Source organism: Haemaphysalis longicornis, unplaced genomic scaffold (assembly GCF_048455015.1).
Source record: "Haemaphysalis longicornis isolate Haplotype H1 unplaced genomic scaffold, Haemaphysalis longicornis Haplotype H1 scaffold_4, whole genome shotgun sequence".
Taxonomy (NCBI): Eukaryota; Metazoa; Arthropoda; class Arachnida; order Ixodida; family Ixodidae; genus Haemaphysalis; species Haemaphysalis longicornis.
This window is the reverse complement of record NW_027526361.1, coordinates 62780330-62800263: the sequence shown is the minus strand read 5'-3', so window position 1 is coordinate 62800263 and position 19934 is coordinate 62780330. Positions and strand designations below refer to the sequence as shown.

Genomic DNA, 19934 nt, shown 5'->3' with positions numbered 1-19934 from the left:
CAACTCGCAGCTCTTGGTGCGAACAAGCTTTCTTTTTTTTTGGCCAATCACCAGGAGTTGACAACCGCATTTTTGTTCGTGGTACCACTGACACATGCGAACATTCATCACTCTCACTGCTGCGACTACAACCATCAGCGGTTTGCCCAACAGTATCCTTACATTGCCTGGTGGGGCTGCAGAGCATGGCCTTGTCTGGCGCAATTTAAATAAGCGCAATTAAGCCACTCTTTCTCCGAAACAACGGCGTAATTCTGTCGGCATTCGCTCCACCTTCGTTACACGTGGGGCTCTTGTGAAAGGGGTTGACTACATCTATCATTCTGGCCCCAATCGAAGCGTTGCTCGGAGCGCAGAAGAAAAGCTGAAAATTGCCGAACCTACACTCCCAAAGGCACCAAGGGCGTTTCCGGGAAAAATGTTACGAAAGAGTAAACGATATGGTGCCTGCAATCCTGTACGCCATCGTCTCCCCCCGTACGTAATGGCGAGAAAAAGGAATCTAAAAAATCGCGAGAAAAAATAACGGTGCAATAGCAATGCAGCGGTGCAATAGTATTAACTGTGCTTGGCTTTCTTTGCACTCTTTCTTTACATTCATGTTTCGTGATTTTTGCGCATTTAAGAGCCAAAAACTCGTCCGATTGTACGTGCTCGCAATTACTGCTAGTATTTGAAAAGAAATTCCGAGGTGCTCGCAATTTCGAGACGCTAGAAATTTGTTTTCTTTCCTTGACCTATTACTGTCCTAAGCAAGCGAAAACAGATGCAATGTTAAATATGGAGATGGGTTCAATACAAAAGTGCTTGCAGCTACTACTGAGAAACTCTAATTGCTTATTAATTTCTAGGGTTGCAAGAACGTAATTAAAATTCCTATCCTAATCTCTTCAACTTCGCTTTACCGGGATTACTTGATTTCTTTATGACTAATGTGCAGATATCCAAAATAAAGCACAAAATAATACAAGATATCAGTTATCCAAAAGGCACTTATTGTTTCCTCCGAGAAAACACACTGAGTGCGAAGAAGATTCCAAACCCTCTTATTCTCAAAAAAGATTAAATTAAAATTCTGGAAATGTTTAGAGAGAAAGTGTACAGTTAGTTCTATTTGGCAGTGCACGCGCTTTGTAAAATAGATGCAAAAATAGCTTGTGGCGTGTGTCTAAATCAGTTTTATGGTTCTACAGAGAGTCTTCCTGCATAAAACACTACGTAAATCTAAACAAATTCGTAATTCATGGGTTACACCACAGTTTCTTATAAAATTAGGTTGAATAGTCATCGTCCAACCAGTTCTCTCTCCTGCTCTTTCAGAAATTACGCATTATGGCCGCAGAAAATTGGTGCAGGAAGTGCTTCTTTCTTATCCCTAAAAGAGTAACAGGAAAAGAATACTAGAATTTTGACAGAACTGGTCTATGCGTAAAAAACCTGTTCTAAGAAATTACGTACACAAATCGTCAAGGGAAAGTGTCTAGAGGCGTTAAATTTCTTCGCGAAGTCCGACACATTCGTCCAGGCTCGATCAAAAGCACATTTAACTTACTTTTCTCGAACATTCCACTGAAACTGTAGCATCCTTATTATTCTCGAATTGTTTACCAGCGGAGCTGTTGTTATTTACTGGCCGTAAGTTCGCCGTTGCAGGAAAAAATACCAGGAAAATGCCGAGTTCTCGTGAGCGCGCGCCTCGTGGCGACCACCGAGGGTCCTCGGCAGGCGCAAAGGCTTTAGCAAGAAAAAAAAAACTGGCAAAAACCCCGAGGAACGAGAAAATCGTGAGCGCTCGAGAGCGCGTGCTTCATGGCGACCGCCGGGTCCCCGGCTCGCGCAGTGGCTTTAGCAAAAAAGAAAAAGAAAACCTACACCGCTGTCGCCCAGCGTTACCGTGCATGTAAAACAAAAAAAAAACTCCAGCGCTAAAGCTAAAGATGAAAAACCATCCTGCGTGGAAGAGGTTATTGCGGCCACCGCATTCTCTAGAAGCCATTATGGACAATTGGAGACATGGCTACGAGTGTGCCGATCCTTCCCGAGACGACTTGCAGATCCCACCACCGCTGCCTCAAGTCGATGATGAAGAGTTGGTGGAAGTATACAATGATTAGGATGACCTTGCATTCACCACTCGCCGCAAAGAAGGCGACGACCTCTTCGATGCATATCACGGCGATCGCTAGCACCACAAATATGCAAATAAGCATTGATAGGGAAACTTAACTATGTGTCCGGCAATGCTTACCTACAACAGCTTCGCCATTCAAGCCTTGCGCGTGAGTGCAAGCTTCCCTGAATTTTTTTTTTGTTATTCAATATTTCCGGGATGTCCCGTTTTTAGTAACTGTAACATATGGCAGAACATTGCGACAAGTTATCGGGTGCTCTCGGTATGTTTTGCTGTGCGGTCACGGAAAAAATGGTTGCGTTAAAAAAATATTTTGGTATAGCTGCAAATTTTTCCCCACAGTTTCTTCGAGAGTGTGTTGGTTGTAGCTATAAAACTAGCACTGATTGGACTGTTTCAATCACGAAAGGCTTTGAAACCATTGAAGATGCCGTGAACTTTGTTTCTTTTTTTTTAATATGATTGTTACCATCACCTCATTGGTGGTTCGAATTACCCTGACTGTGAATCGTGTCACTACCGGAGACTATTGAACATGTAATGTGCAACTGTCCCTGCTAGGCGCATCACCGCGGAAAGTTAGCCACGTCGTTGGCCCGGTTATAAAATCGGGCATTGTGTGAAGACTTCCTGCTGAGAGCCTGACCAGATCCGCAGTGTTCAAACAAGGCCTTCAAGGCAGTGCTGGCATTCTTAAAAATCACTGGTTTGGCAGCTAGGTTGTAGCACAATCCCGTCGTGGTGAACTATTGTACATGTGTAGGCATTTTGCATATACTTATACTTTCCCCTTTATGTCAGTCATCGTACCTGCCACCCTGTCTACCTATGCTCTTTTCCCCCTTCCCCCCCTTCCCCCACAGAGTAGCAGGTCATAAATTACACGATCAGGCCAACCTCTTTGGTGTTTTCCTTCCATTCAATAAATTACTCTCTCTTTCTCTAATATTACTCTTGCCTTTTACTTTGTTTAGTGTCAAAAATCGATTGACAATGTATTGTATTGTCTGCCCTGAATTCTAAATTTGTGTATTTCTTTGGAAAGTAAGGAGTAAGTCAAAACGTTTTTCCTTATCCCATCCCCATGAGGGCCTCTATGGCCCTCTCAGAAAATAAAGCATTTATCTCTCTCTCCCTTTGGTATAAAAAACGAGGCATTATTATCTGCTTCAGAACTTATGGGTGTTTTTATTCAGCACGAGGGTTCTTTACCGGTGTGCCCTTAGCAAGCACTTGGCCAAATTACCTGTTCTGAAGCAAAGCACCCAATGTGTACATCTTTCTGAGTTACTAACCCAGCAGCAAACTGTTCTTTTTCGACAGCTTTCCCTTCTCAAGATAATTACTAGACGGCGGACTTTGGGCTAATGTATTTCGTTGTTTCGGTGATCTGTGATGCGCGAGAACTAAAAAAATAGCAGGAATTTCTCGCGCTTGTGATTCTTCTACGAATACGTGAAGCTTAAGTGAGCAAACTTGAGCCTCGAGGGAACTTGAGCCCCTTTCTGAGACGTTTTGAATAAGAAACGTCAAAGAAGCGGCTAAACCGAACACCGTTCACACTCTAGAGTCGGCGAATCGAATGTCATCGCGCTTGGTCTCGGCTATTTGCGTTAGAGCGCAGTCCTTCATAGAAAGGTCTAGTCAGATCGAAAACACTGTATTTCACGCAATGATAACCTGTGGGAGTGACTCGCCCGTTACACCCTTCCACTTCTAAACGAGGTAGGCTCCTAAACGCCAGATGAAACAGCCGGTCACTGAGGTTAAGAACTGGACAAAATAGCCGTGCGGAATTAAGCACTGATAACAAAAACCCGAAAACGCTCAACAAATTATCCTTTGTGTCCCTATGCTTATTTTTGGCCTATGGTTCTAGCCCAAGCAACGCGACAGTTCGCGTGCCAAAATTCGCACCTGAATATTCCCGTTCAATAGTCTTTACAGTACCCTTATTCCCCTAAATTAACACGCGCGGTCCAGTTTTATTATTACCCAGCATTCAATTTGGTGACAGCATATATGCCTTCGAGATATTGCCCTCAGATATTAAATTTCAGCCCCTGAATACATCTTTCACATACTGGGATAACTTTAATGGTAGTTAAACCACTTATATAGAATTCACGGGCTCTAAACCAGTCGTGTCGTTTGGTCATCGACGTCCGACACAACGAAATAAAAAATAAAATTGATTTTAATTTTGCCATTATGTCGTTGCCGGGCAGACTAGGAAAAATTTTGACAAAGTGACGGCGTGCTAAAGCGTTGGCCACTGTCACCTGTGCTGTCAATGGTATCAGTAGTAGTAGTAAGTATTGTTGAATAAGGCGGACTTAGCCTTGCATAGCTGCCGGAAATCGCTCCGCCTAATCGTCCCCAATACCATATCAAATCTCTCAAAGTCATCACACCTCACTTAGTCCTAAAATAACAGACACGCAATGTCACCACACCTCACTTAGTCCTGCGGACTGCAACAATCCGAGTAGGAGATGAGACACATCTCTTCGCACAATCCAGTGGTCCCTAGGAAAAATAATGTCCTCCGATGTAGCATGGGGCACTCCTAACTTCTGGAGATCACGAAAAAAGTTCGTCCGCTCAGGGTTGGTTTTGGAGCAGTTCATAATGAAGTGATCAATGTCACCAGTCACACTGCAACAGCAAGCGCTTAATTGTGCAACCATACAAATTCTTGAACCGCGCTCAAAAGGGAATTCTATGACTGGCCTTTTAAGGATTGACTAATAATAAACCTTGCACCGGTTATCAGGACCCTGACCTTGCATGAACTGGACTTCCCGTGTCTTCTCACCCCGCTGGGTTAGCCCTATAATTGTCGCAGTTTGTATTCACCTTTACCTGTGAGCGGCCTTTCCCCACCCAGTCGGCTTACGTACGCAACAAGAAGCTATGCAGAGAAGGCGACTCTCCCTCGCTCTCGCACGTCTCTTTAAGCGTGGAGTGGTTCGTCGTCATTTGAGCCGGTTCGCATGTCCCAACACAAGTTGAAACATACGACGAGAAGCCTTATTATTGGCAGCATCGATGGAATCCCCGGCCGGGCAAATAAACACACGCACGCAAGCGCGAAAAAGATACTTGCGGGAAATCTCAAGATGAAGATATCGAAACGTGAGAGGAGATTGAAGTGTGTTGAGCAAAAAAGAAGTATCTGTGAACCGTGCTCGGCGTAGGAAGTTTACCATGATCTGTTTTTTGTTTTTGTTTTTACGAGTAGGTACAGGCTCACGTGCTCTGGAACGCCCGGGGAGCGGCGGTGTATCTTTCGGAGAATCGCACAGTCACCGACCGCGAGCGAAGGACACCGCACTTGGTTCGGGCTGCCCTGCGATCACTCGCGCATCTTGATGCAAGCCGTGAAATAAGGTTTCACTGTGGCCGCTCCGAATGCCGATTGCATTTAAACACAAGATTACGGCGTGCTTCACTTTCACAGGTAGCGGCAACAAAACTCGTTGAGTGTAGTAGAGGCAAGCAAGCCTGTATGAATATAGGTTGGGGCTATCTCATTGAAACAAGTTTCAGCGTTCCTTTCATGCTTCATTGATGTCATGAGCCCCGATTGCTACACTTGATGCTTATACCGTGGTTAAGCTTTACCACAGCGCACTCGAGTGACCAATTAAAGCCGTCACCCAAGCGAATTCTCCGAATGACAGCAACGTGCGAAATAACATTGGAGTCAAAAATGTCTTTGCTAGCAGCACTGTGCGCGCAGCAGTGGCGTGCTCTGAGTGCGCCTCCGTTGCGTCCACCCGCTTGGCGTTCATATTTCTTCAAGTCGACAACTTTAGAACTGTGTGCTTCATAGAATGCGTGAGTTAATGAAATTTTTGTGAGGTAGATAGAATAATACCAGAAGTAATTATCAACAGGAGAGTGGCGATTGTTAGCAAGCGGAACGAGCTTCAGGTGTTGTTGTTTTGGGGGCTGGCAAAGTGGTGACGGGCGCGGCCGCAAACTTCTACAGAAACCTCCAGGGCACATCAACAGAAGGTACAACTAGTTCTTAGCCTTCGCATTCTTGGAAACTCCTAAGCATCCCCTTATTTTTTTCTGTGCGCCAAAGGTACCTCCTAACTTGTACGAAATAAAGCAACACACTTCATTCACACTGCGAAAAACTAACGAAGTACGTGATATATACAGGGTGATCAAAGTTAGTCGACAGGTTTTTTTTTTTTTTTTAATTAGGCGCTTAGATTTACGTGAAGACCACCTCTGCAGTAATGCTATGCGCCCAGGGGGACGCATAATTATGGGGTAATTATTGAAGTCGCCGGCTTAATTAACTAAAATTGATTAACTTTTTAGCGGATGCAGTAAGCAGACATGTTTGTATTGAAAATTCAGCCGGAATCGTGTCTCTACACAGTTTCATTTGGCAGAATTCTTCTAGTGCGTCCGTACTCCTAGATATCAAACTGCGAAGTTTAATTGCCGTTCGCATGATTACGCATGCTAGACAGTGAAGACCGGTGCAAAGCTCCTCCCTTTTGCGACGGGCCTGCTGTGTACGGTGCTTAGTTTGACAACGAGGTGGAGGCATAGGCAAAAGTGATAACTGGCAACCTTTCAGTCTTGCCTGGCGTTATCGCAATCTGCAGTACTCGGAACCGCTATCGAATTACAGAACAAAAGGGAGGAACTTTGCACCGGTCTTCACTGTCTTGCATGCGTAATCACGCGAACGGCAATTAAGCGTCGCAGTTCGATATCTCGGAGTACGGATGCGCTAAAAGAGTTCTGCCAAATGAAACTGCGTCAAAACACAATGGCGTCCTGCTTACAACATGCCTGCTTACTGCAGCCACTAAAAACGCTAATTATGCAATTTTGGTTAATTAAGCCACCTACATCAATAAATACCACCTAATTATATGTCCCCCTGGGAGCAAAACCTCACTGTAGAGGAGGTCTTCAAGAAAATCTAAGCGCCAAATTTTTAAAAAACCTGACGCCCTAACTTTGATTACCATGTATATTTGGGAGCTCAATTCAAGCTACTTCATTCGCATTTTCTTTTCATTCAAGTTGTTCATGAGTTTCTTTCTCTTCCTCTCTCTCTCCTTCTCTTGAGCGTAACTAAGAGGAACATTTTATTGCGCCTTCAGCGCGCCCCAAGGTATTTCACTCACTCGTAGGTATTCCTGTTACTCAACGTATTCCAGTCCCTGCGCTCAAGTACATTGAAGTGCAATCAATGCCCACGTCCTTGTGGCCCATTGAATTCCCCGTAACAACAATTCACAAACATGTTCTCAGTACGTCACCTTTAAAGCTCAACACACGCAGCAGTGCTGTTTGCGGGTTCCCTGGGCGTCGGCCGCCCGGTGAACGACTCTCGTTTCACTAAAAGCGAGGACGTATACAGCTTAGAAAATGAAAGTAAAGGTACGGGGAAAATGTAGGTCCCGCAGGGCCCCCGAGGAGCACGATGTACTTCACGCGATTGCAGCAACTTGCCCAAACGGCCTTACTTGCGGCGATGAATTTGCCCGTAATTAGTATTCTACGCACGTAGCTTGCTAGGATTGGCACGTTGTTTCGCCTTCACCCGCCGCCCGTGTTATTCACGATGCGGCGGCTTCGACTCTCGAACAAAACCTGGGGATTGTTGACGACATTTTGACAGACAAATAACTCAACGCCACATAACTCGTCACTTCAGCCTCTGCACCACGGGTATATATAGTCCAGTATTCAGCTATCTTACGGTTTAGATGTTTCCATTAAAATTAACTCATTTGAATAAATTTATATAATTATTTGCAAATATTTTCATAAAGGACTAACAATAGGGTGGCGAGAAGTGGTCATCTGTGTGCTGCCTAGACGACTTCACCATAAGACTATGATAGACGAATGAGCGAGGAAACTATTGCAGCCGAGTGGATGTCCCAAATGAGACGATACTGGTCGCCACAGGCGTGAAAGTACGCGGTTCTAACCGAGCGTTTCTTCAAAAAAATATTTCAACAAACTACAGTATACTCAATCAATGTCTACCGCCCTCCACGTGGAAAAATAGGGTAAATATGAAATAGCGTTAATTCAAAAGCTAGTGTCACTAAATAAGGTATCGCAGTACCGCCACTGATAACGCAACTCAGCAACGGCAGCCATTTTGGTCTTTATCGGTGTTGCCAGATTGTCGCATCTACGTCCTCGCCACTAACTTCGACCGGGTCGTTTTTAAACAACACTGCTGAAGGTGCAGCAAAACGGCATCCTCGCACACACTTCTGCTGCTGAAATGCTGCTACACGCGTTATCTTTGATTCGCTTTCCAAACGAAGTCAGTTGCGCGCAGCCGCAGAACAGGGAGGACAAGCTAAGTCTTCCAGAGTTGACCGACTCAAACGCATAAACAACAAAATGGCGGCGCCCATGAACCGTCGCAGTGTAAAGAAATGTCACGTGATGCGAACTGAACAATGATCATGGCGGCAGCACGGAACAATAGGAGAAAAGAGCGCCTATACCGTGTAACCTTATCTATTGACACTAGGCAAAGCTTTGTTCTGACTGATGACTACCCGAGACGAGAGAAGGGGCAGGACATCTTAAAGTTTCAAATGTTGTATTTTCTCGTATTCAACTGGCCCTGGGCAGTAGTTCGTCACGCTTCACAATGCGCGGAAGGCCAAGGCTAGCACGCTTTATTATGTTTGCCAGGTACTCCGCTGTGGAGAGCGGGATGCAAGGATGAGTAATGGTTATAATAAATTCTTTGTATGCGTCAGTCGGAGGTAACACGCCCCGATGAGGAACACTCGTCAGGTCGATGACGGACGGATCAGAATCATCCGATCACCGCCTATTTCCAGGACTCCAGTGGCCTGCCGCACCCATCGGCTAGTATAGGCGTTCCCGATTTAAACCTGGATTTACCTGCACGACCGGAAGTCGTTTCCGGAAGTGGTACGCGGAACTTCCCGGCGCCTACATTTTTGTTGCGCTCCTTAGTTCGCGCTGAAGCGTGAAATGAATTCCCGGACTGTGTCACCCTAACTGAGACGTTTTTGTTTAATCATTTGCAACGCCGTGAACAAATTTTCAAACATAAGACAGCATGCTCAGAGCCAAGTTTCTCGGAATGCTGGTTCAGTCCCTAGCTGGCACGCGTGCGCCACGGAATGCTTTAGGATTCATGTCCTGTCGCCAAGCCGTAATAAAACCAGCCTTTTGAAATGTCGTAAAGTGTCGCTTCTTTTTCTTGAGATGCTGCAGCGACTACAAAAACGATTTCACACGTGTGCAAGCAGCTCTACTCCAGCGTTTTTTACTGCCCAGGTTAAGGTTCAGGGGCTGGGAACGGCTCATCATTAATAGTCTTCTTCGTTAGTCCATCCCATGTCGTTCCCAACAAGCTTGTATTACGACTCGTGCGTCGTAGGTTATCAGAGAAACCGATTTCGCTTGGCAACGCTACAAGCTCTGCTTTCCAACAATCTTGTAAAATTAGGAGATGATCACCAGCGTGGAGAGAATGAAATTAGGAACGTAATCAACGCAGGTTCATGGTGAAAAAAAAGAGACACAGAAGTATCCCAGCCTGGCTTGAAGGGACCCTGCAACACTGTTTTCAGCTTTTTTTTTTATTTGAAATCTTGAATGTTTGCAGAACGTAATCACCCAACACACCCACTACTTAGATTAGTGGGTCGCAAAATACCTCAGCCAAAAATTACTGCTCTGTGCCCATCAACTTGTAAACTCGCTCAAAAGAGTTTTCTCTCTTTCCCGGTCTTGACGTTCTTCTTCGACGGTTCGAATCACGTCACTGAGGCCATGTAGCGACTGTTGGCCGGTTTTTCTTCAGTTGCACCAATGAACGTTTTTTGATAACAACTTAAAAGAAATGCCACAAGAACAAAGCAAAAATAAAAGGCGTATCTGGTACCACGAGCAAATCACGCACTGCCGCTCCGTGCTGGCGATAACCATGGCTTTCATTCCAGACGCGAAAGAAAGAGTGAAAGCGCTTATCGAAAGTGTTGCAGAGTTCCTTTAAAGACCAAGAGGGCGAAGTATTTGAAAGTCTTCAGCACGAAGCTGATTGGCGAAGAGGAAGTCTTTTAGACGTGCTTATCCTATGTAGTCTCACACTTACACACAGGAAGGATGATGAAAAGGAGAAGCTTCTGTTGTTTTAACGGCACAGCTGTTTAAGCTCTTGGTTACGGCGTTCATACGCAGAAAAAACACCAAAAAAATGCCAAGTGCACGCGAGCGTGCGTCTCATGGGGAACTCCTGGAAAATATACTAAGAAAATGCCGAGCTCAAAATGCTACGAGAAGGAAGAAGAAGAAACACATTTATTTAGGAGCACAGTCAGTTGACGATGGTGGCCGCCGTTTTGGCGGTGACTGCGACCGCCCGGGCGACCAGTGAAGCTTGAGCTTCCTGGTCTGGGCAAGACGCCGGCACAGGCACACTGCGCAATGTTAGCCCGACGTAGAAGAAGACGACGAACAGAATAGCGCATACCCGTGTGCTCGTGCTAATACGGCCGCCCATTAAATCATCCCTTCATATGCCATGCTTCTTGTCTTCACCCTGGCGCCCACCAAAAATTTGCCGCAGCAGGAAAGATGCCTTCACTGGCGGTATCATCTTTCGAGTGCAGCGTAAGGAATTAAGCTGAAATTTTATGCAGCCAAATGCGCTTATACATGAAGCTACTGAAAGCAGCAACAAGGTTACCCAAAAATGTTTGCCCCGGCTCTACCCACCGCGGTGGCTCAGTGGCTAAGGCGTTGCGCTGCTGAGCACGAGGTCGCGGGTTCGATTCCCGGCCGCGGCGGCCGCTTTTCTGATGGAGGCGAAAAGCGAGAAAGCCCGTGTGTACGAGATTTCGGCCCACGTTAAGGATCCCCAGGTGGTCAAAATTAATATCGAGCCCTCCACTACGGCGCGCCCCATCGCCTGCGTTGCGTCAGCGCGTTAAACCCTACAATCAATCAATTCTTTGCAATCAATCGTAATTCATGAAATCTCGCTGGGCACAACTTGAAGAGATCAGCGAAATCTAGCTGCGCCTCTGTAGGAGTGTTATCTACAGTAAAGTCAGATTTGAAAACTGACCAACCATGGTCTCTGGTGTCGCTTAAGCAGAACTTTTGTTAAATGATTAACTTTCAACGATATAACATGATATGGCTACAGTTATATTTCCTTGATATGTTAATTCTGTTGCGGAGTTGGCAAAGGCACTTGCTTCGCTCTGTATATTACCATATATTGCGTCGATGGACACGGGTCATAGGCACCCCCCCCCCCCTCCCCGCAACAAAAATATTAAAGCACATAATTTGAAGTAATGCCAGGTGGGATTGTGCGAAGACGAACACCCAGAGAAATATCTTTCACGGGTATCAGGTTTTCCAAAGACGGCGAATGACTTATTGCAACGAGCAAAGATTTTTTATTTGCAACACGGATTGAAGGCGGGTCACTTGGTATTTGGCGTGAGACAGCGCTGAAGTCCAAGAGGACAGAAAAGAGTGCGTAGACGCATGCAGCGCTGACTAACAAGTATTTTTCCTAGTTGTTTTCATTGTATTGCATTTTTGTCAATCTGAAGTCAGAAGTTTGTGTCCTTTCCTGTTTATTGCTGTCAAGCGCTTATATTAAGTTCAGTGGTTATTCAGCGCTGCGTCTATGCACTATTTTGTGTCGTCTTGCGTTTTCGCGCTGTTTCACGCCAAAAGTTTTATTATTTACCCCACGAGGTGGCGGCGCTCCTTGCTTACAGCTCCAGGCCCTACGCCATGGTAATGGCTTTGTGATAGAATAAGCTGCAGTCGTTCAGGTCCGAGCTGGTTAGCCCAAAGTATGAACTGCTGGGTATTGTAGCGACTCATTGGGTATTATGACAGGCCCATGCGATGTAAAAGAGTGATCCGTATTCGGGACAGGCAGGACATTTGTTTGCGGGGAATTGGGCCTGGTAGATGACGTGCAATAGACATATGCCCGGATGTACGTGTTAGTTTGTAGACGTCGCCAGATTGTGGGTTCTACATAAAGTTTTTTTCTGTGATCGCGCGAATTCGTACTGCTGTCTTTTGGGAGAGCATTATCACTTTTCCCTCAATTTCTTGCACCAGGCTTTTTACAGTGGTGTATAATATGATCCAAGCTTCCTACTGTACAAGGCGTTAACTGCAAGTACAGCAAAAAAATTGGAGTTTTGAGCTTTAGTTCATAAGTCATGAGGAGGCTTAAGAACCGAAAGAGGCGTATAGTCCTAAACTCGGGCACTGCTGAGCCCAAGGACGCGGGTTCGATTTCCGGCCGCGGGGCCCGCTTTTCTAATGGAGTCGAAAAACGAAAACGCCCGTGCGTTCGAGATTTCGACGCACGTTCAAGATCCCCGGGTGGTCGAAATTAATCCGGAGCCCTCCATTACGGCCCGCCTCATCGCCCGTCGGAGCGTGAAACACCACTATCGATCGATCGATCGATCGATCAATCAATCAATCAATCAATCAATCAATCAATCAATCAATCAATCAATCAATCAATCAATCAATCAATCAATCAATCAATCAATCAATCAATCAATACACCAATCAATCAATCAATCAATCAATTAATCGATTAATCAATCAATCAATCAATCAATCACTTAGTTAGTCAATCGTTCAAACAATCTGATTAATTGATTGATTATGGGGTTTAACGAGCCGACGCGACGCAGGCGACGAAGCGCGTCGTAGTGGAGGGCTCGGGATTACTTTCGACCACCCGGGGATCTTTAACTCGCGCCGAAATCTCGTACACGCGCTGTTTTTGCTTAATCAATCAGTCAATCAGACTCGGGCTAGTTAGTTCGCGGTAGTAAAGCTATAGGAAAATCTGGAAAACATGACTCGGACAGATAGACGTTGACAAAGGAAAGCGCTGACGACAAACTTGAATGGTTATGGTCGGCGCAGACGTATATTTATACCAACAATCATGCGACGACGGGTTGTCAATCTCCATCGACTACGAGAACACAAGCATATTTAAGAGCACAACTGATACTCTAACGTTCGCTAAGCTTCGTACGGACTGGCATTTACTCCCTCCGCTTCTTATAGAAGCCGGGAATTGAGACGACGGTGCACGTGATCACCGGCACAAGTCCTTGGTCACTAAGGCACCTAAGCCATCTCGGCGCACGTGTGAGGCATGCCAGGCATTCGGCGCTGATTGCACTAGGCGGTAGTGAGAGCGCGCTATTTAATTCGTTGGCAAACGTACAAGGTTTGTTGCTCTCGGCCGCGCAGCCGTGTTGCACAAAACTTTACCCCTTTTGGTGCACCTCCACTCTGGTTACGCAGCGGCCTCCGCGTTAGAAAGAAAAAAACATGTACAAATGTTTCTCCAAAAGATTCGTAACAACCTATATAGAACCCGATGTGATTCACACAGACGCAAACATGCGCACGCATTCCTCCTCAATTCATGAAGAATAGGTCAAGCCTCTGTGAAGACAGAGATTACATCAAATGCAGTACCCATCCTACTGTCAAGACATGTTGAACTGAGGACGCCTCCCTGAAGTTTGAAACCAAATCCATTCCCTGTCTTTTCAATAGGAGTTTATTAATCTCTCTCTCTCTCTCTCTCTCTCTCTCTCTCTCGTGGGAATGAGGATAGTGATCGCGCTTCGAAAGACTAAAAGCGACATGTCATTTTACTCATCCTGATTGATTGATTGATTGTGGGGGTTTAACGCGCCGACGCAACGCAGGCGATGAGGCGCGCCGTAGTGGAGGGCACCGGACTAATTTTGACCACCTGGGGATCTTTATCGTGCGCCGAAATCTCGTACACACGGGCGTTTTTGCTATTCGCCTCCATCAGAAAAGCGGCCGCCGCGGCCGGGAATCGAACCCGCGACCTCGTGCTCAGCAGCGCAACGCCTTAGCCACTGAGCCACCGCGGCGGGTCATTTTACTCATCCTCCGCTGTCACTTGTGACGAGCTCGCCTAATAGGGAAACGAGATACTCGTAAATGGGGCATCAAAATTATTAGCAGGTACACAGCCACACCCCTCATAAGAATAAAAAAAGTTAATGGAAGTTTCAATGGTTGATCTTTAAGGATCCGTGAGCATCTCGTCCCTGTTCCTCGCGAGCCTGAGGTTCGGCCCGGTGCGCGCGCCTTACTCCAGCTTCGAAGCCCGCAACGCGCCGGTCCCCACGCGTACCTCGTACACCGAGTCAATTGTGCTTAGCACTGCCTCAGAGGTCAAGTTTTCTGGCTTTAGCAGCGGCATCTTTATTGGCTGCTTGTCGCTCCTTTTTTTGTCTACCAGTATCGGCATTTCGTTTCCGTAATTCACATTTCTTCCTTTTTTTTCCCACCAACACTGAATGCAGAATCGATACTACAACGCGTATACAGCGGCGGTGCCGGGATTCAAAAGACCCGTCGAAGCAGAGACAGCTGGCTATCCGCTCTTGACTTGTAGCAAGGAAACGACTCCACTGTGATGAAGGCAGCTTTCTCCGCGCACTCTCTACAATTTTCTATCACTCGCTGTCCTGATAGAGCGGCGCTAAAATGAACAGAGTGCCGCGAAAATTTTTTCTGGCATCTACCATCTATTGCTCGCGCAATAAAATTGGCGGGTCATGCCTGTGCTCACATTTGGAGGGGGTTGTCCTGCCTCGTTCAGTGATGGGTGGTTCACAATCATCATGGCGATGCGTCGGAACATGAGTACGGGCAAATTTTCATTCCGGCGCAGACATACGTGATGAAAAAGGCCCGTTGATTATATTTGCTTGCGAGACCCATGCGCATCACGCTGCTCAAACCTCAAATGTTGGGTTTCGATAAACTGATATTGCAGTAAACCGAGTCCGTACATGACTCCATGCACAGAGGTGATAACAGCAGCCAATAACGGTCCAAAAGCAACGCAAGTGAATACACGTTTAGGACGTAACGAACTTGAAACATGAATGACCCACTAAAATCACGCCAGAATTATTGAGTGAGATGCAAAAGGCACGCTAGGCATCAAGATGACACAAAGGTAATCGAGGATCGAGGAAGAGCGAGGGAAACATTGCGCGACAAGACCAGCCATGAAGCATTCCCGCTGTGGCCACCTTGCCAAGTTGGTGCTGATCGCGGTCGCATCTTATAGTCCTTGACACACGGCGCTTTCAATCCGAATTGAAGCGAACCGCGATTGACTTTTCCAGCGCGCTCGACACACCGCCGCTGCTACACGGCACGTTTCAATCCCGATCGAGAAGTCATGGGCTCCGAGATCAACCCCCCCCCCCCCCCCCAACCCACCCACCCACGTGCGGAGTGACCTCCGAGGCCATGAGACCATAGAGAAGTTGCTGATGATGGTGAAGTGGTGAAGGTTGGTGTTTAGTGGCGCAAGGCGAACAAGGACAATATGGTGAAGTTGCACCGGTTGCACTTAGGTACGCCACGCTTTTCTGATGGAGGCGAAAAGCAAAAACGCCCGTGTGTACGAGATTTCGGCGCACTTTAAAGATCCCCATGTGGTCAAAATTAATCCGGAGCTCTCCACTACGGCGCGCATCATCGCCTGCGTTTCGTCGGTGCGCTAAAATCAATCAATCAATCAATCAATCAATCAATCAATCAATCAATCAATCAATCAATCAATCAATCAATCAATCAATCAATCAATCAATCAATCAATCACTTAGGTACGCCAGATGGCGCCAGAAATGCACTTTGCGTTAACTTCGCGGCCTGCATCTGGTAACTTCGCGAGGCCGTATGTATACGTAACCATATAAATGTTACCGCACACTTATTTGGGTAAAGTTATTTGATACAAATTGTGGCGTTAGTTGAAGTTGTCACCTTCTGTGCCATTACTCAGCGGGGAGGAGAGTACCGCCGATTTCGCCCGATCGCGCTTGGAAGCCTTAATCGCGCTTGAGAAACCAGGATTTAGTTCGAGCGGTATCGGGCTCGACCGCGATAGAAACTGCCGTGTAGCAGGGCCTGATCCGGATTGAGCTTGATCCGTATCGATTTCAATCGCGATGTAAAGTGCCCGTGTGACAGGGGTATTATAGGCTTTCCCTAAGCTCTCAGCATACGATGAACCAAATATTCTGAGCAGCTATCTTTCCGTTGAACGTTCAAATATAGGGTCTTCCCTCAAGGCCGCAGGATAGCCAGACAAAAAGGCTTAGCGGTTACCCGGGGGGTTTCCTGACCCAGTCAACTTATCGCACCTTTCGCCGCAAGTTTGGCGCCAAAACCACAAACTGGTTATCGCGCCAGATCGCACGAAGATGAATTCCCCAGCATCGCTAGCAAGGCTAGCCCAGTCGTGTTCTATAAGAACACGAGCAATATACATTACTCGCTCCTGACCTACAAAATGTCGAACTGTAAAAGAAATCCACCTGCTGCCATGTGCTTAGAGCTGCGCCAAAGCGGCAGTTTTCGCACGAAATTTACATAACCAGTGTGAAACCTGTAGCAAACACGCCACGAATAACCGGATTTCTTTTCATCATGAAAAGGGCAGCCGAGAGTTGGTTTAAAACGAATGACTTGGTGCTCTGCATTAGAGCCCCAAGAACATAGGAAGGAAAGTGTGCGAAGGCTTTCATCAAGTCTAAATTGTAACAGCACAGGCGCAACGAGAGGGAAAAAATGAGCAGCAAGTTTTAAGGGTACATGACGGAGGTCAGAGGAAGCATGACTGTGTGAATGAAAATTTACGACTGCATCGTTTTTTTTTTTCTTTTGCGCAGCACATCACAAATCGCGCGCAAGCATCCTCAGCCGAAACAGCAAGGACCTTTTGTTTATTAAATAAAGCTTCATAGTTTCCCATGAGCAGGGGTGAGTTGAAGCGCTTTCCTGTAGGCTTCAGATGTACTGCCCCTATGACGGCAATGATTTTGTAAATTTTGCGCATCCTCGTACATGCATACTGTGCTTTGTAAGCAGGAATTTAGCAGTTGAACTTTTACAGTTTACGTCATTGTGTGTATTTAAACATCGGTCTTCTATATCTAAAGCACGCAGGCAATTTTCAGCATCCCGCTAACCAACCTCGAAAGGGTAAGCTTTAAAGCGAAAAATTTGCATAAGGAGAACTAAAACGGCAGCCGCTTAGACGCAGCTACGAGATTATGGTGGTTCTCCAAGGAAGCTTTGTATGGTGTGGATTTCCTTTAGTTGCCACTTTAAATAGAAAATGAAAACCCGCGCCGCGGCCTTGTGTGCGAGCGTGTGCACTGGACTTGGGCAGGTGCCCGTTGGGATGTATTATATTAAGATATTTGCGCTACCGTTCTTGGTTTATCCCCGTGCGGGCATGTGTCATGTCTCACGTGCGTAAACTCCCCGTAATAATTTTTTTATTTTTGTCGCTGTAGAAGAAAGAACTCAAAACAATGTTCGATGTGATATGGTTTGCTCACAATGGAAAACAGCGCGAAAAAAAAAAAGGAAGCGTGTGAGACAGCGGAAAAGGGTGTAGCAATGTCCAACTTACGTCTGGTGGCGTCCAAGAAGTTCCTGTCAATCTCGGGCAGGGTGAGGGCCTTGCCGAATCCGTTGTTGTCGCAGCCTCCTTCGAGCTTGCCGTTCCCGATGGACGACATGGTGAGGAGCACGGGCTCCTTATCCATGGTGGCGTCCGCTAATCCGTCCCTTCTATTAAGACGTGTTCAAGCCCGGGGAACTGTGTCGACGATGAGCCGTGCCGCCGTTCGCTCACGTCTCGCCGCTTCGAAACCACCCCGCACTCCTAACTCGGGCTATCAAGAACCTCGGCGAGCGCTCGAGTAATACCTTGACAACAAAACACGCCGGCCAACGCGATGGCAACACGTGAGCGCGCCAGTCGGCGCAGAGACACAATGCGGCCGCTCAGCGCCGGAGGAGAGACGGCAGCGGCGACTTCGGGAGGAGCGAGAGCACGGGAAGGAGGCGGCGAAGACGTGCGTCTCAGCGCGCAGGTGTCCACGGAGAGCGTCTCAATACTGAGAAAGGCTGAGCGGCCGCGACGCTGCCACCCAACCACCGCCAGCTACCGGCACAATCGGCCCGCTGATTATTCGTCACTTTTACCCCCGGAGGGGCTGGTTCGGTTCGAGTGTGATGGCGATGCCTACGTGAACGGTCCTCAGCGAAACTGGTTTTTCTGTTCTTTCCCCACAACTGGAACGGTGCTGCGAGCGACACCGAGTAGACAGAAAGCCGCAGCGTTGCGTTTTCATAGCAAAGCCGCTCTTCCGATGTGAGCTGCCCAATTAAGAATAGACGTCAGCACGCGGGGGAGGGAATTGGGTGCGCCCGGTGATTTGCTTGCCGCGAGGGTGGGACGGAACGTGTCGGTAACGTGGCCTTTTGATCGATTCAGTGTCGCTGTCAGGATTGAAAGAGCGCGGCTGATAGAAAGGGAGAGTCGCGCTCGGCAGGTAGGCCGCACGAGAAGGAAAGAGTCGTACGGCGGCGCGGCGCCTTACGTGGCTCGTAATGTGGCTGCCGTCGCCGCTTCGAGGATGAACACGTTCCGGGCGCGAGCCCTGAGGGTATCTTGGGCGTTCGCGCGGCGGCAGGCCGCGACGACCTTGGAAGATCTGTGCGCCGCTTGCCCGCAAGGTCAGCGGCAACGTAGAGCCGGCGGTGATCATTAGGCGGCTATTGCCGCATGCTGCCACCAACCCGATGCGTGCCCATGTGCGAGCCTTGAAGAACGCGCTATTTCCTCCTTTAAATTCGCTGAAGCACAGCAACTCCAGGGGGCATGGAGGAATGCGGGGCATACGGCGCGCCGTCAGCGATGCGCGCGCCCTTGTGGTCATTACACCCAGGATGTGTGTGTGTTCGTACTGCTATGCGGACAGTCGTAAGTTATGCGATGAGGGATGCCTGTTACGACAATTGGAAACACGCGTATTTCCCCGGGTGACTTCCACGCCAAGAAGGTTCCTTCATTTAGCAGTAGAAGTGAGAACACAGATTTGGGTAATTCATCACCATCATCATCATCAGCAGCAGCAGCAGTAGCAGCCTTTCTGCGCCCCTTTCAGGGCAAAGGCCTCTCTCATACACCTCCAACTATCCCGGTACTGTGCTAACTGCGACCAATTTATCCCTGCAAACTTCTTGATCTCATCTGCCCACCTATCCTTCTGCCGCCCCCTGCTACGCCTGCCTTCTCCAGGGATCCACTCTGTTACCCTTAATGACCAACGGTTATCTTGCTTTCCCATTACATGCCCTGCCCACGTCCATTTCTTCTTAATTTCTACTATGATGTCCTTAACACGCGTTTGTTCCCTGACCCACGCCGCTCCCCTCTTGTCCCTTAATGTTACACCTATCATCTTCCTCTCCATTGCCCGCTGAGTCGTTCTCAATTTAATTTGAACCCTCTTAGTGAGCCGCCAAGTTTCTGCCCCGTAGGTGCGTACCGGTAAGAAGCAACGGTCATACACTTTCTTCTTCAGGGACAATGGTAGGCTGCCATTCATCATCTGAGAATGTCTGCCGTATGCACTCCACCCCATTCTGTCATACACTTTCTTCTTCAGGGACGATGGTAGGCTGCCATTCAATATCTGAGAATGTCTGCCGTATGCACTCCACCCCATTCTTATCCTTCTAATTATCTCCGCCTCATGGTTGGGATCCGGGGTCACAACTTGGCCTAAGTAGATATATTCGCTTACGACTTCCACTGCCTCGCCATCTATCTGAAACCACTGTGCTTTCCCGAGGTTATTGATCATTAGTTTGGTTT

The 19934-nt window shown here is 47.4% G+C and overlaps 1 protein-coding gene across 1 annotated transcript in view; it reads right to left on the bottom strand.

Moving 5' to 3' along the window:
• Window positions 1–18390, bottom strand: part of LOC144178841 (ATP-binding cassette sub-family G member 1-like) — an 80314-nt gene extending 61924 nt beyond the window's left edge. The window contains exon 1 of the mRNA XM_077706972.1: window positions 17679–18390. Coding sequence (XP_077563098.1) covers window positions 17679–17814 — 136 coding nt within the window. The 5' untranslated portion in view covers window positions 17815–18390. The remainder of the gene's footprint in view (window positions 1–17678) is intronic.
• Between the last annotated feature and the right edge of the window lie 1544 nt (window positions 18391–19934).